Consider the following 14591-nt stretch of genomic DNA (forward strand, 5'->3'; position numbering starts at 1 on the left):
GCTCGCCACCGCTTGGGCACCGTGCCTTCATTAACATTGTAGCCAGGCCGTAGTTTCTGTTGACAAGACGAATACAGTTTTGAACAATGGCGGAGAATTTTTATTCTGTCAAAACAGCCCTTCATGTTGGAATAGTGCAAATACTGGGCGGCCTAATAAGCATTGGGATTGGAGCCTTTAATACAAGAAAGGAGGATCATCAGGCGTTTTTTAAGTTTAAAGCAGAAGGACTTCCAGTTTGGTCTGGGATACTGGTGTGTATGAAAAACTGAATTTAATATGCCGAACACGTAACGCCTAACACGTTCGTTGAGAGCTTGGAATTTTCATATTTATTTTGAGAACAAACGAAATTTAATTTGAAACGACGTGGTCTGGCTCAGTTCTTTGTGATCACCTTAGGAACCCATCGAAAATGGAAGTAAAAAAGTCGCCAACATTAACATTTAATTTAGCTTTGCATGGTTGGCGACAACGTAAAATATTAAGACCACAGTGCTTTTCAAACATTTCATTTACATATGTCCATAGTTTGATTTACCAGAGGTAGGTTAGATAACAGCTGCAGAAGTCATGAATATTACAAATAAAAATTATTAAGGTTAATTTGTGATCACGATCGAGGAAGGGCGTAAATCGATCAATATTTCGAAAAATCTTGACGAAAACTCAAGCGTAAACAGTCATAAACTTTCCATGAATCTTGTAGAGGTAAATGTATCTAAGAGTTAATTCTTTTGTGAATCGTCAATTTATATATTTAGCCATGCACCAGGATTTGACATTTAGTACTTGTCATAGTCGGTCAAACAACTTACACTACTCCCTTAACAATAATGAGTTCGTGTTTGATTTGAAATTACAATTCTTGAAAAATAACTTAAATCTTGAACCAGAAAATTGTATTTTGAAAGATATTTCATACTTCAGCTCTTACAAGACCTGATTATCAGACTTGCAGTAGGTGGCTCCATAGGATAATTATTTATGGTTTGCCGCATGCTTATGCTGGGAGGTGAGGTAACCTAGTGATAAGCGCATTGATCCAACCAATGAGTAAGGAGTGATGCTCTCTTGGTCCCGATAATGCACATTCATCCTTAACGTCGCACACAAGCGCTAGCTGGCAACTTGAACATATCAAATGTAATTTTACGTAATGGTGAAAACCCATTGTACTGTTGTACAGCGATGTTTAGTATTTTGAACCTAAACCATACAAACAACATTTGTCGAATTTTTCAGTGTTTGTGCAGTTTACTTTCATAATAGTACAATCTTTTTTAGTTTTCTTTGGTGTAGTCTTCCAAACTTTTCATTTAGTACAGTGAATTGGACTGGATATTAGAGCCTTAAACACCAAAACCAGCGGACATACAGTATATCAACCTTATTAATCAAATTTGTGTCTTTTTCCACTGTGTAAATACTGGATTTTCCGGAAAAAGGAATTGCTGAATAAATTAAAATACTGAATTATAACCACTCTGACAAATTTTATGAAATTCCATTTAAGGAAACACAAGAAAATCCACTGTCAGGTTATCTTGCGGTCATGCTGACATCATAATTTTAAAACCCTGATTTTTTCTTTGAGTATGTGCCGACTGTGTGGTCTTGAAACTACAGGGAGCCACCTAACATCCTTAGATATTGTGTCTCTGTTGTTCAATTTAGTTAAATGTGTCTGTAACAGTAAAAAAAACACAAGACAGTGTACCATTTCAGTTTTGGCTGGTCCAATGGGAAAGCTGTACATTTTATATATCTCAGTTATCTTTTGTTGTTTCAGTTTGTAGTGAATGGAGGCTTAGGATGTCTTAGTTATAAGCATCCTAAAAAGATAACGGTGAGTATTCTCTGTCATAAACAAAGTAAATTTTCAGGTTCAGCAGCCCTTAAAAACCAGAACTTAAAAAAATCTTTGTTTTGCTGTTTAAGATTCTTAAAAAATATTTTTCAAACTCACATAAATTTTTTAATTCCATTGACTATCGGCTCTGTTCAGTAATGAATTGTATGTGCCATAATTTGTCAAAAGAGCTGTGCATATGTGATGCATTTTACCAGGAAAGTCAGCTCATATTGTTTTGTTAACATTTTCATGAAATTTGTCATCAATGCTGGGACACATCCACTAAAATAATTTGACTGGGTTTTTTAAACTACCGGTATAATTGTTTTATAGCAAATTAATAAAAACAACTGAGTAAACAGAGTGAAGAACTCTGATTTAAATTTGATCTCTACATTTAATTTATAAATGTTTCATTTTAGTGATGTTATAAAATTGCTTTAAAAACATCTACTAGAAGAAATTTCAGTTTTGCTGTGAGTAGATCACCACATTTCTGGTAACAGCTACACTGACATGACATTTGTACATGTAATTTAGTACATTTTTATGACGCAAAAAAATTTTCTTTTGTATGAAAAAAGTTGGAAGGCACGGTGGGCTCATGGTTAGTGCCCTTGTCTTCAGAACAAGCAGTCCAGACAGTCCAGCCCTGGCACAGTGCCTCTCTCCACCCTGGTGTATTAATGGGTACCAGCGAACTTAATGCTGGGAGTAACCCTGTGATGGACTGGTATCCCATCTAGGGGGGATTAGAAATACTCCTAGTTGCTCCATGCTACAGAAACTGGGATAAGCACCAGCCTGATAGGCCACTTGGCTTGTATGCAGATTTCATGTTACCTACTGTGAATTAAAAGTATTTTTGTCTCTGCAGATTCATGTTTTCTTAGTGTTCTGTATTTTCACGATCATTGCAAGTATCCTGATGTTTTGGATTATTCTGCCAATGCTTGTGTCTGGCGAGAAAGACGTATCTTGGAACTTATTTTTTGGTTCATTTCTTGGTGTTGTGGCCATAACTTTTGTTGTCAGCATGAAGGGAGCTTTTGTTGCATTCAAGTCCTCGTTTTTTCAATACAACTGCTGTAACAAGCCTCCACATTTACAGGTAGAGCACCAATGTCAGTCTTGCTTTTTTTGTTTATAAGTTTTAAAATCCCTGTAAGGGCTTTTACCCAGGTAGCATCTGGATACTTTAATTTTCCCAATTCCTCCAGGATAGATCTTCACCATAGCTGAGGAGAATCCCATTTTCAGGAATATCTACCTAAGCTGGAAATATTTTAACCAGATTTACTGATTGCCATATTAGAAGTTCATTGATCTGTTGGTACAGCTATTACCAGTGACAGTGGTTTCAATAAGATTTTAAGGGGGTCACTTAGCTGCATTAATGCCTTTTATTTTTGTGAAGTTTATATTTAGTTCATTTAGCAGTTTGTTGAAGATTTAATACTGGTGAAATTAAATGGTTGATGCTGGGGGCAGAGCTCTTTCTCTAAAGACAATGCTGATACACCCTGTACAAAAGTCAGCACACTGAACTGCATTGTCTCTGACCAGTTTAGCGTGGGAGTGGTTAAATTTTACCACAAAGTTATAACACCACTATGTTTGAAGTACTTTGTGAATAAAAGACATTTGGTCAATTCTAGCCTTCTACGCAGATCCTCTTTGCACTTGTCATGCAATCTTTCTTTCCCACATTCATGGGGTTAGAAGATTGCATGACAATCCTGAAGAGCATGTGCGTAGGAGGCTAAGTTGACTCCAGCAAATGAATATAAGTTAGAATAGTACATAATAGTATCCTTAAGTTAGTGAGGTTCTTTGTTATCACTGATGGAAGAAATTAATGATCGCCTGTTGGGCAAGTTTGTGAAGCTGATTAGTCATTTCGAGCCTTTAGCTTTGTCAGGGCAGACACCTTGCTTTGTCTTTGCTCTGATAAAGAGCTAATGCTTGGAATGTCAATTTTCCACTTGTGTAATGTAACTGACTTGATAAACATGTAAATAATATCTGGCACCGGTAAACCTATCAACAGTATCCATAACCTGAATTTCAGCCGAGAAAGTCGCAAGGAAAGTTAGCTGAACTCCTAGGGGGGTACCTTCTTAAGGACTATATAGGTAACTGTGCAGCCCAGCAATAGGGTAGGGTTTTTCAGCCGTTTTAGTCATAAATATGGTATCAATTTTGGCCATTTTGGTCTTAAATACGGTATGGTTTTAGCACTCTAGTCTTGAATTGGGTATGTATCTTAGACAAAGCTACTTTTTCATCATTATCAATATGACTGTCAACAAAAGCCCTTCATAACTTATGTTTAGGGCAACTATGCCAGCTGCAACGGTCATAAACAGGGTATTGAATTTTTGGCTTGGTCATAAATAGGGTAGCAAAAATCACAGATTTTGGTCATAAATAGGGTGAGGGTTTTGGGAAGTGGGCCACACACCCCCACCCAACTTTTCTGGGAGCTCTCCCCCCCCCCCCCCCCCCCCCTAGGGCTGAACTAAGGGATACAGTATACACCAAAAGATACACTGGACATAAACACTTTTATGAATAAAACAATAAGAAAACTAAGTTTTCATATAAATGAAATATTAATGATTAGCCATTTGAATACAAGATAGTTTACAAGCCATGTAACTCAATCACATTCCTCTGTTTTCTGCAGCATACAAGTGAACCTGTAGAACTTTCATCATCTGCCTGCATGATCACATCAACATCTGTGGCATCAGAAAACACCTTGGAAGAAATTAGAGAACAGAGAAGGGTAAGTAGAAAACTGATGCAGACTGTGTGCAATCTGACAAAATCAATTTGGATTACTAAAATGTATAACTCTTACTGATAACTTAGATTAGCTCTTGCTGTGTCGGCATGGCATTATGACAGTGGATAATGATGATGACGATGTCATTATTGATGATGATGATGTCAGTATTGATGATGATGATGATGTCATTATTGATGATGATGATGATGTCAGTATTGATGATGATGATGATGTCATTATTGATGATGATGATGTCATTATTGATGATGTTGATGATGATAACTTAGTCCAAGTAAATTATGGAGTTGACTTCAGTCAAAAAATTATTTTCTTCATTCAGGTTGTTATGTGACAATTATATTCAGTTATGTTCTGACAAAAGTGGTCAATATTGCTTGTTGTGGTAGTAGTATCCAAAGCACATCACACCAGTATGTTCATTACTGGCTTAGTTCTGTTGATATTAGCCTAGGAGAGAACATAAAGCTTTTTTTTTTCTTCTAACTTGCAGATATCAAGATCACAAAGTCAACCTTCATCCACGCCTCGTCACCATTCCCATCACTCCCACAGGCATCACCGACCCCGGGGTCATTCAAGCCGGAGGGGAGTGGAAAGAGAAGCAAGAACTCCACGACATGACGAGCGACCCCCTCCTCCCCCATACCAAACGATTAAGCTCCCCTACCTGCCAGCTTACCAAGAGGTGGAAGTTTCCCTTCCTCCACCGCCGTATACGGAGAAGAAGGAGGACACATGACCGCACCGTGTTTATAAATTAAATTATGTAGTTAGCTGTATGTCTTCCTTGAAGAATTCAAGATCATGAGAATAATCCAGAGGAGGAGTCCAGCAAAAAATCTTTTCAGTTCTATTCTGGGAAAGCGGCTAGCAGAAGAACACACTGCAACACAAACGAGTTTCGTAAATCTTCGTAAAGCTATCGGAAGCGTTAAATCATCCGAAACTGTACGAGTGTTCACGAACATGTACTGAAAATGAACATGTCAACCCGTCGTCACTTCGCTTTTGCGAAGGACGAACGCTCAAAATGTGGGCTCAACAAACTATGTACTTGCCCTAATAACTTTGCCGTCATAAGGGCTTGTTATGTCGCTTGGCAAACCTTACAAAAATGGAGGGCTCTCTTTATTTCCGACGGATGCAACGACGGTTGTACAAAGAATTTAAGGGGCTGCCCGCAGACAAAAGACGACCTGAAGCGCGAGGCAATCTTAGATAAGAAGTAAAACGAAATAATATTTTATTTCCCAGTTTTTACTTTGAGTGCACCATCTTTTTATGGCGGCTGAGATCAAGCACATGTTTTTACTACGGGTTATGGCGGGCAATTTTTACTCAAGAAGATTCGATCACACGTTGAAAAGAAGTCGTTTTTACAAGTCAGTATTAAACTAAACAAAACCACCACTGAATCCAAACTATAGATATTGAATTACTGTACCTCAACAAAATTATTATTTCTAAGGACCCCAAGTCCTGATCGAGTAGACCGCGTTGAAAGAAGTGGGTCACACAAATCAAAACTATTTTAATGCTATCACCGGTACGTGCCAAGTAATGTCAAAGTTTGTTAGATTGAATGTTGATAACCACGAAATCTCCTATTGATTCTTACTCTCAACCTTTTTGCCTGACGAAGTATTCATACTTTAGAAGAAATTAGTCGTTGATCAGTCTTGAAAATGAAGCACGCAGTGTTTGATCACAAATTAAGAGTATTGTAAATAAGTTGATGGCATTGCCATCACAAATATCTGAACTAGTCCTCAATGTTAGAACTGACTTAAATGTGGGATTACATTCCTGCTTTTAGATTTCTCTGGATTTCGTTAAGAAATTCCCAAAATTGTAAATGATTGTAATATAAAAACTTAGTTTTCTTATTGCTTTATTTACATGTTTATTAACTCAGTTACTGAGACGGATCTAGGGGAGGGGGAGGAGGAGGCATTTTCCGGGGGAGGATACCCCGGGACACCCCCATAGGGGACCACCTTCGGTGGTCCTTATCCCGAAGCCCCTTCTCGAAAATCTGTATCCGCCTCAGAGTTACACAAGTTTCAACCGTCAGCCCTCCCTCAGAGCAAAGACAAAGTAAGGTCTTTGCTTTGACGAAGCTAAAGGCTCAAAACGACAAAGTAGCCTCACAAACTTTTAAACTATTGACTTCAACTCGCTAGATACTAGCTATTTTGCTTGCCGACGCAGTTAAACAACTTCTTAAGAAAAAAACAGCTTTGCTCATTTAAGCGTTACTTTTGCTTATCGACGCAATATAATTACTTCTAAGTAAATTACTTTACTACTCTGCAGAAATTAAAATTACAGTTTCCTTGAAGAACTTCCAGGTTGCTCTCTCTTTTGTGAAATTGCTGGAAAGTTAAACCCAAAAGTTGCGTTATAACTGAAGGTCAGTTTCATTTTGTCTCTTTAAAAGCTGAGCGAAACGTACTTTAGCTTTTTTTGTTATGATATCGTTTTAATTATCCCTCAATGAAGAAGTTTTCAAATGTTCAATAAGGCGCTCCGCCTTGGCGTTTGGTGGACAGAGCTGCCGAGAAGAAGTTAAGTATCAATCATGTTGGACTACACACACTGATTGGCTGTGTGAATGATGGACTGGATCCGGAGTAGTATAGCTTTCAACCTGAGCAAGCTTCATTTCAGTGATTTGGCTAATTAATCTGTAAAACGGAAATAATTGCGATCGATTGATCCAGTACATCTTTATTTGCCAAACTAATCGGAATGTGCGCTCCCGCTTTCAGCAAGATCATGCTAGACTGTCACTTAAACTCGAGCTGGAGCTTAACTCCGTCTCTCGCCACTCCTCGTTTTCTTGCCATATCATCGAAGACAGGCGGTCAATGCGGCTTTTGGCAGAAGCAAATTCAAGCTCGAATCCATGTTTGTCAATGAGGGCGATCGCCTCTTGAACTTTCTCCATTGCCATGGGAACGTTACCTTCGAAAAGGTACAGATCAGATCGTAAAAGAAGAAATGGTATTTCTGATCCTAACGATTCGTTGTCAGCTATTTTCGATTCAACGAGGTCGAGGTGTTTCTGTGCATTCGTAATATCCTCTTTGCAGGGGAAATCTACGGTTGTTTCCCCTCCAAAGGGCGATTCAAAAAGCAAAGCTGCCATTTTGATGTGATGATACTTTTGAAATTCATAGTGATCTGCCATTTGTAAAGATTTATAAGCTTCTTCCTTCGTGGTTCGGACAGCTTCAGGCTTCTTCGCAGCCGGCATAGCCATAATTAAGGCGCCATAACTGTGATGTAGCTCTGCTTTATCATTCGCCGAGTCCTGACCTTCAAGACAAGCGCGCGCTCTTTCCACACATTCCATCGCCTTACCAAATTTCCCTTGACGTTTGTACACCGCTGTCAGAAGATTTAAGGCTCGCCCTACTAGAATGCCTGGGTTTATCAGTTTTTTCCCTTGTTTTACCACAAATTTTAAAATTTTCTTGGCATCTTTAATTTTGTTCTGATAATATAGCACCATTGCTCTCTCAACCTGTAGACTCATTTCCATGTCAGAATCTGCCGCCGACCGTGATTTCACAATAAGTTTTTCAACCAGATGTTCATGTCCATCAAAGTCTCCGGTATTTTGTTTTTCTCTCAGTTTTGCGATAATTTTGAAGTACCAGGAAGTGCTCATGCAGCCACGTTTTTGAATAACTGGCATTGGAGAATAAATCAGCACCTTAACATTGGCGTAGCTATTTGCTTGCATCTCTGGAATCTTCAACGCGACTGCCATACTTTCTTCATCTGACGAGCTGTAACAATCCTTGCTACACAATTTGCAGCTCTGTACTTCCAATGCTTTGGTATCAGAGCCAAACTGAGCCACAGAACATCTTGAAATATCGATACAAATTTCAGTTCCCTGTATTTTGATGTCCACATTAGCGGTTGTTTCACGTTTCATGAGTGCTGTACAATCCTTGCTAATAATTTCAGCGTTACAAGTCTCTTCCGTGTTTTGTCGTGTTTGTTGGCCAATGAGGTCTTTAAAATCATCCTTAAATTCCACAAAAGTAACATCATCACCGTCAGAATCATTTCTTAAAGATGCCATCGCTGTTTGCTTCGAGCTCACGATCAGGGCTAATCTGAGGCACTTCTGAAATCCTTACAACCGACTACCTTCAACATAAAAAAGACGAAATATTCCTAGATTCGAAAATCAAGCTTGTTTACCTGGTTAGTGTCATCGTCTGAAAATAAGACAGCAAAAACAGGTTAGGTGGTAGTTTTAATATTCCATGATCAGACGCCGTACTTATCATGAGCCCGCTACCTCAGTTGAATTGAAAGTCAGAGAGAATATGAATGAGTCTAAAAGCGTCTGAAATTAAAGCGACTGAGTCAAGAGCAATTATTTCAATATGGGTTACGAGTCAGCCTTCTATCAGCCTGGCCTGGCTTAGTCCCCTAGGACTAGCTTGACTTTCGACCTGCAGTTTATTCACATGTCGAACCTCAGTTTTCAAATGCCGGTTCCATTTTAATTTAAACATTTTAAAAATGCATAAATTACTTTAACTTATTTTACACATTTAGCCTTTTGAATCAGCATGGTAGTTTTCCATCGGCCAAATCAGTTAGACTTAGCATCAGCCCATAGAAAGTTTTGCCCCTCAATCAGGCCTTTCTAGTAGGAAAATAGCGTTCAATATATTGAAAGAACGAGGCTCACCGGAAGTTGACAATGAAGGTAAAAGTTAATGTGATTTTTAAAAATATTCTATGAAACTTGAGAGACTACAGAAACTGGCAGCGTCACGCAACGTATCAACAAATCGTGACCTCTTCACTAACATGGACTTTGACGCTATGCATATCTGACTGTAAAACCTCGGTTGCTGCTGAAAAATGTTGATTTTAGCAATAGACAAAGGTTGAAAATCAGCTAGTGAAATAATTTATTTACGACATATAATTACATATTAAAGTGAGAGCGTCGAACGCACTCTCATAATCTCTGATTACTACTAGTTTTACTCTGTAAAATTACCCGAGCTCGCACCCAGATGTAAGCCATTCCTCAATTGGTCTTACAGAAACTGCGCATAAAGCATGTGTCTTCACGTTATTCCTAGCGTGAATTTTCCATAATGTTCAAACAAGAAATAACAGGAAATATTTGACCTGGGTTTTGTTGTAGTTAACTTATGAAATCAGCTTCCGCTTTAGCTGCTGAATTTTCCACACGCTACAGTTGATGTGTTGGATACAAATTAAAAATACCCTGGTACCATTATAGACATCGTCAACAGTTTCCTGAGGGAAAGTGGCAAGATAACTTACCGTAATAGCTGTATATTTGGCGTCAAAATGACACGCATTTATAGTTTATGGAGGGTATTCCTCTTCCGTGTTTCTCTCTCTGTCTCTTTCGGTGTCGAGTGGATCCTTTCGAATGTCGATTTGTCGCTGCGCCGTCGGCTCAACCGATCAGCGGAAGCTAAAAAACAAAGTGCACCCATGAGGACCCATGCGGGACCCATGAGGAGGAAAATCCTGATCAGTGTTTTGTACTTCTACTGCTGTTGGGTAAGGAATGAAAAATTCGCTGGGGGTTAGGAGAATCCTGGAAAAAAAAACAGATCTTGTCAAAAAAGTCACGGCTTAAACCATTCCCGGTGACTGTGCCCGTTTATTTTTAAGGGAGGTGGGCTGGGGTGGCGAGAATTATGGGCATCCGGACTTTTTTTTAAATATGGGTACAGTGCTGTCAAGGGGGATGAAATTCTTTTTTTTGTCGCAAATTTTTGTTTCAGCGCTCGAAGACTTTCCCATTTGATCAAAGAATAGCACCAAAAATAAGGGCGCCAGAGTAAGGGGAGGTGGGGAGCTGTTTCCTTCAAGAACTTCCAGTTACCTCTCTCTTTTCTGGATTTCATAGTAACACATACACTGGCTTTTCTTATTACTATATTGTTTTAACTATCTCTTTTGCAGAAGTTTTCAAATGTTCAATAAAGCGCTCCGCCTTGGCGTTTGGTGAACAGAGCTGCCGAGAAGAAGTTGTGTCAATCATGTTGGACTACACACACTGATTGGCTGTGTGAATGATGGACTGGAGTAGTATGGCTTTCAACCTGAGCAAGCTTCATTTCAGTGATTTGCCTAATTTTAAATCTGTAAAACCGAAATAATTGCGATCGATTGATCCACTACATCTTTATTTGCCAAACTAATCGGAGTGTGCGCTCTCGCTTTCAGCAAGACTGCCACTTGAACCCGAGCTGGAGCTGAACTCCGTCTCTCGCCATTCCTCGTTTTCTTGCCGTATCATCGAAGACAGGCGGTCAAAGCGGCTTTTGGCAGCAAAACGTTCAAGCTCGAATCGATGTTCGTCGATGAGGGCGATCGCTTCTTGAACTTTCACCATGGCCATGGCAATGTTACCTTCATGATAGTGAAGATCAGATCGCAAAAGACGACATTTTATTTCTGATCCTAACGATTTCTTTTCAGCTAATTTGGGTTCAACGAAGTCGAGATGTTTCTTTGCATTCATAACATCATCTTTGTCTACGATTCTTTCTCCGCTGGAGCGAGATCCCAGCAGCAAAGCCGCCATTTTGACGTGAACATACTCTTGAAATTCATCATTCTCTGTGTAGTGGCCCGCCATTTGATAAGATTTGTAAGCTTCTTTCTTAGTGGCGTGGGCAGTTTCAGGCTCCTTCGCAGCTGGTATAGCTGTAATTAAGGCGCCATAACTGTGATGTAACTCTGCTTTATCATTCGCCGAGTCCTGACCTTCAAGACAAGTGCGCGCTCTTTCCACACATACCATCGCCTTACCAAATTTCTTTTGACGCTTGTACACCGCTGTCAGAAGATTTAAGGCTCGCCCTACTATAATACCTGGGTTTTTCAGTTGTTTCTCTTGTTTTACCACAATTTTTAAAATTTTCTTGGCATCTTTTATGTTGTTTTGAAAATATAGCGCCATTGCTCGCTCAATCTGTAGACTCATTTCCATGTCAGAGTCTGCATCCGTTTTTAATTTCGCCATCTGTTTTTCTACCATTTGTTCATGTCCATCAAAGTCGCCTGTATCTTGTAGTTCTTTCAGTTCCGTTATAATTAAGAAATACTGAGAAGTGTTCACGCAGCCACGTGTTGGAATAACTGGCATTGGTGAATAAATCAACATGTTAACATGCGCGTGGCTATCTGCTTGCACCTCTGAAATCTTCAACGCGACCGACGCCTCGCATTCTTCATCCGACGAGCTGCAACTATTCTTGCTGCACAATTTGCAGCTCTTCACTTCCAATGCTTTGGTATCAGAGCCAAATTGAGCCACAGCACATCCTGAAACATTGATGCAAATTTCAGTTCCCTGTACCTTGATCTCCACATTACCCGTTCTTTCGTGTTTCATATGTGACGTGCAATTCCTGCTTATGATTTCAGCATGAGAAATTTCTTCCGTGTTTTGTTGTGTTTCTTGTCCATTAGCGTGACTATGAAGGGTTAGAGCTTGTCCAGTGGGGTCTTTAGGAACATTCTTAAATTCCGCAAAACAGACATCATCATTTTTAGAATCATTTCTTGAAAATGCCATCGCTGTTTTCTTCGAGCTCAGTTGTAATTTGATGATGCACTTCTGAAATCCTTACAACCGAGTATTTTAATTATTCGTAGATTCAAGTCAAAATCAGGATACTCAATATTGCTTACTTGCTTAGTCGTCTCCTGAAAATAATAAGACGGCAATAACAAGTTAGGTGGTCGTTTTATACGCCTTGTTCAGGCGCCGTTGTTATCATGAGCCTAACATAACACCTTGAATTGAAAGTCAGAGAGTATCTGAATGAGTCTGAAAGCGTCTGAAACTAAGAGGACTGAAATTTACCATTCTTTCATTCTAGCCGCCCTCTGGGTCTATTTTGATCTTGCAGCAGCAGTTTATTCAGATGCCAAACTTTTCTTATGCCGGACCTCTTATAGCTAATATACCTTTTTACGATCCATAAATTGTTTTAACTTTTATAATTTCTAAGCAAGAAAATTAACGAAAGTGAAGCAACATGATGTGACGTCAGTTGACACGAAGTACAAAGAACGTTTAATTCAATTTCCTTTACGTCATAGAAGTATATCGGGTCTCTTTCCACGCGAACATCTCACTTTTAAGGAGTTTTCACGGCCGTAAAGAGGAGTTCATAGGAGTTTTTCAGAGTTTTTCCTTTATAAGTTGGAGTCATTTCTCTCCCTGGAGTCATGATCAGACATAAGTCACTATCATTTAGTTTCCATTAGTTTTCCATTCTCATTTCTGTCGTTGAATTATTTGTATTTTCGCTCATTTCTTGAGCTTAAACAATCGTGCATTCCTTTTTAGTTTTTACCGCAAGTGTTGTAATAAGTCGGCTAGCCTGATCCATGATCAGTCCAATAAACATGTCTTTTGAAGTCTGCTGTCCGTCTGTTATTTCACTGTGGTTGACCTGGTGAACTCAAGTACGCTACACCTCGTGCCAGCCGCGCTGGGAACGCTACACATGACGTTTCGACGACTTCATGTCATCATTGTCATTCTGTAGATGGACTAGTATGGGTACTTTTGGATCGGCCAATTAGACTTAGCATCAGCCTATAAAACGTTTTGCACCTGAATCGGGCCTTTCGATTCTAGTAGGCATCAATGGTCAATACTTTTCAAGAACAAGACTTACCGGAAGTTGCTACTGAAAGTGAAAGATAAATTAAATGTAAGTCATTCTTCAATAGTTTAGAAAATGCTCAATAAAATGTGTCTTTACATTATGCCTAGCTTGAGAATTCTATGATGTTCAAACAAGAAATTAAAGGAATTGTCTGATGTGGTTTTTGTTGTAGCTAACTTATGAAATTAGCTTCCGCTTTAGCCACTGAATTTCCCAAACGCTTCTCAAACAGCTTCTGTGCTGGATACGAACTGAAAACACCCTAGTACCCGTTATAGACATTTTCTGCAGTTTCCTGAGGGAAAGTGGCAAGATAACTTACCGTAATGGCCGTATATTAGTCGTCAAATCAACCCGCATTTATAGTTGTGTAAAGGACATTACGCTTCCGTGTTTCTTCATTAGTCTCTGTTGGTTTCGGGCGTAACCGCCGGCTCAATTGATCAGCGGAAGTTATAAAGCAAAGAGCACCTATGCCGAAATCATTGTTCAATAATTCTGATCAGTATTTTTTCCCCGCAAGGAATGAATAATAAGTTGGCATTATCGCCATTAGAAATTTCTGAACTCAGTTCTCAATGCTACAACTAACTGAAATGTTGGATTACATTCCTGCTTTAAGATTTCTTCGGATTTCGTTAAGAAATTCCCAGAATTGTAAATAAATGGTTGTAATATGAAAACTTAGTTTTCTTATTGTTTTATTCATAAAAGTGTTAATGTCTAGTGTATTTTTTGACTTATTGCTGTATCCGTTTTTTCAGCTGCCTTCTCCTAATTAAATACCGTTCCTGAGATTATGAAATTTTCAAACTTTTCTGTGGGAGCATGCCCCTGGACCCCCTTTCTTTGTTAGGTATCCTACAGCAGGAACTAAACCTCTACTAAGCATTTGGTTGCTAAATATACCTCAACCTCCACAAATAGCCTCCCTTTGATAAAACACAGGCGACGTAAGCTTTTTGCCATGTTTTTGTCTACTTTTACTTGATTATAGGTATATACTGCTTTCAGGTGCCACACGATGTCTTTAAAACTCATATTGTATTTACATGACACGTTTCGGATGAAACATCATCAATCTTCAGTTTACAAGAATAACAATAGAAAATGAACAGTAAATAGTAGGTATAACATAAGTGTTGTAATGACAGCATCTATAATAGTGCAAACATTCTGCCAGAAGACCTAAAATAACTAGCGTTCCTGG

At 39.0% G+C, this 14591-nt stretch overlaps 3 protein-coding genes across 3 annotated transcripts; 1 reads left to right on the top strand and 2 right to left on the bottom strand.

Moving 5' to 3' along the window:
* Window positions 1–2: 2 nt before the first annotated feature.
* On the top strand, window positions 3–6499 carry LOC145494048 (uncharacterized). The gene is made up of 5 exons (XM_081473511.1): window positions 3–254; window positions 1793–1849; window positions 2733–2966; window positions 4545–4646; window positions 5161–6499. The coding sequence occupies exons 1-5, from the start codon at window positions 87–89 to the stop codon at window positions 5407–5409; spliced, it is 810 nt and encodes a 269-aa protein (XP_081329637.1). The 5' UTR covers window positions 3–86; the 3' UTR covers window positions 5410–6499.
* A 947-nt stretch (window positions 6500–7446) lies between these two features.
* On the bottom strand, window positions 7447–9102 carry LOC145494047 (uncharacterized). Its single transcript, XM_081473509.1, has one exon. The coding sequence runs from the start codon at window positions 8767–8769 to the stop codon at window positions 7447–7449; it is 1323 nt and encodes a 440-aa protein (XP_081329635.1). The 5' UTR covers window positions 8770–9102.
* A 1765-nt stretch (window positions 9103–10867) lies between these two features.
* Window positions 10868–13773, bottom strand: LOC145495155 (uncharacterized). Its single transcript, XM_081474734.1, has 2 exons — window positions 13704–13773; window positions 10868–12407 (listed from the first exon to the last, which is right to left on the bottom strand). The coding sequence occupies exon 2, from the start codon at window positions 12274–12276 to the stop codon at window positions 10891–10893; it is 1386 nt and encodes a 461-aa protein (XP_081330860.1). The 5' UTR covers window positions 12277–12407; window positions 13704–13773; the 3' UTR covers window positions 10868–10890.
* Between the last annotated feature and the right edge of the window lie 818 nt (window positions 13774–14591).

The sequence above is a fragment of the Orbicella franksi genome, chromosome 8, assembly GCF_964199315.1.
Source record: "Orbicella franksi chromosome 8, jaOrbFran1.1, whole genome shotgun sequence".
NCBI classification, from domain to species: Eukaryota; Metazoa; Cnidaria; class Anthozoa; order Scleractinia; family Merulinidae; genus Orbicella; species Orbicella franksi.

Excerpts from the sequence above, each read along its gene's own strand:
- LOC145494048 (XM_081473511.1), top strand. The coding sequence starts at position 87 with ATGGCGGAGAATTTTTATTCTGTCAAAACAGCCCTTCATGTTGGAATA. Across the intron at positions 1,850-2,732 it reads AGCATCCTAAAAAGATAACG|ATTCATGTTTTCTTAGTGTT; the intron begins GTGAGTATTCTC and ends TTGTCTCTGCAG. Across the intron at positions 4,647-5,160 it reads AAATTAGAGAACAGAGAAGG|ATATCAAGATCACAAAGTCA; the intron begins GTAAGTAGAAAA and ends TCTAACTTGCAG.
- LOC145494047 (XM_081473509.1), bottom strand. The coding sequence starts at position 8,769 with ATGGCATCTTTAAGAAATGATTCTGACGGTGATGATGTTACTTTTGTG.
- LOC145495155 (XM_081474734.1), bottom strand. The coding sequence starts at position 12,276 with ATGGCATTTTCAAGAAATGATTCTAAAAATGATGATGTCTGTTTTGCG.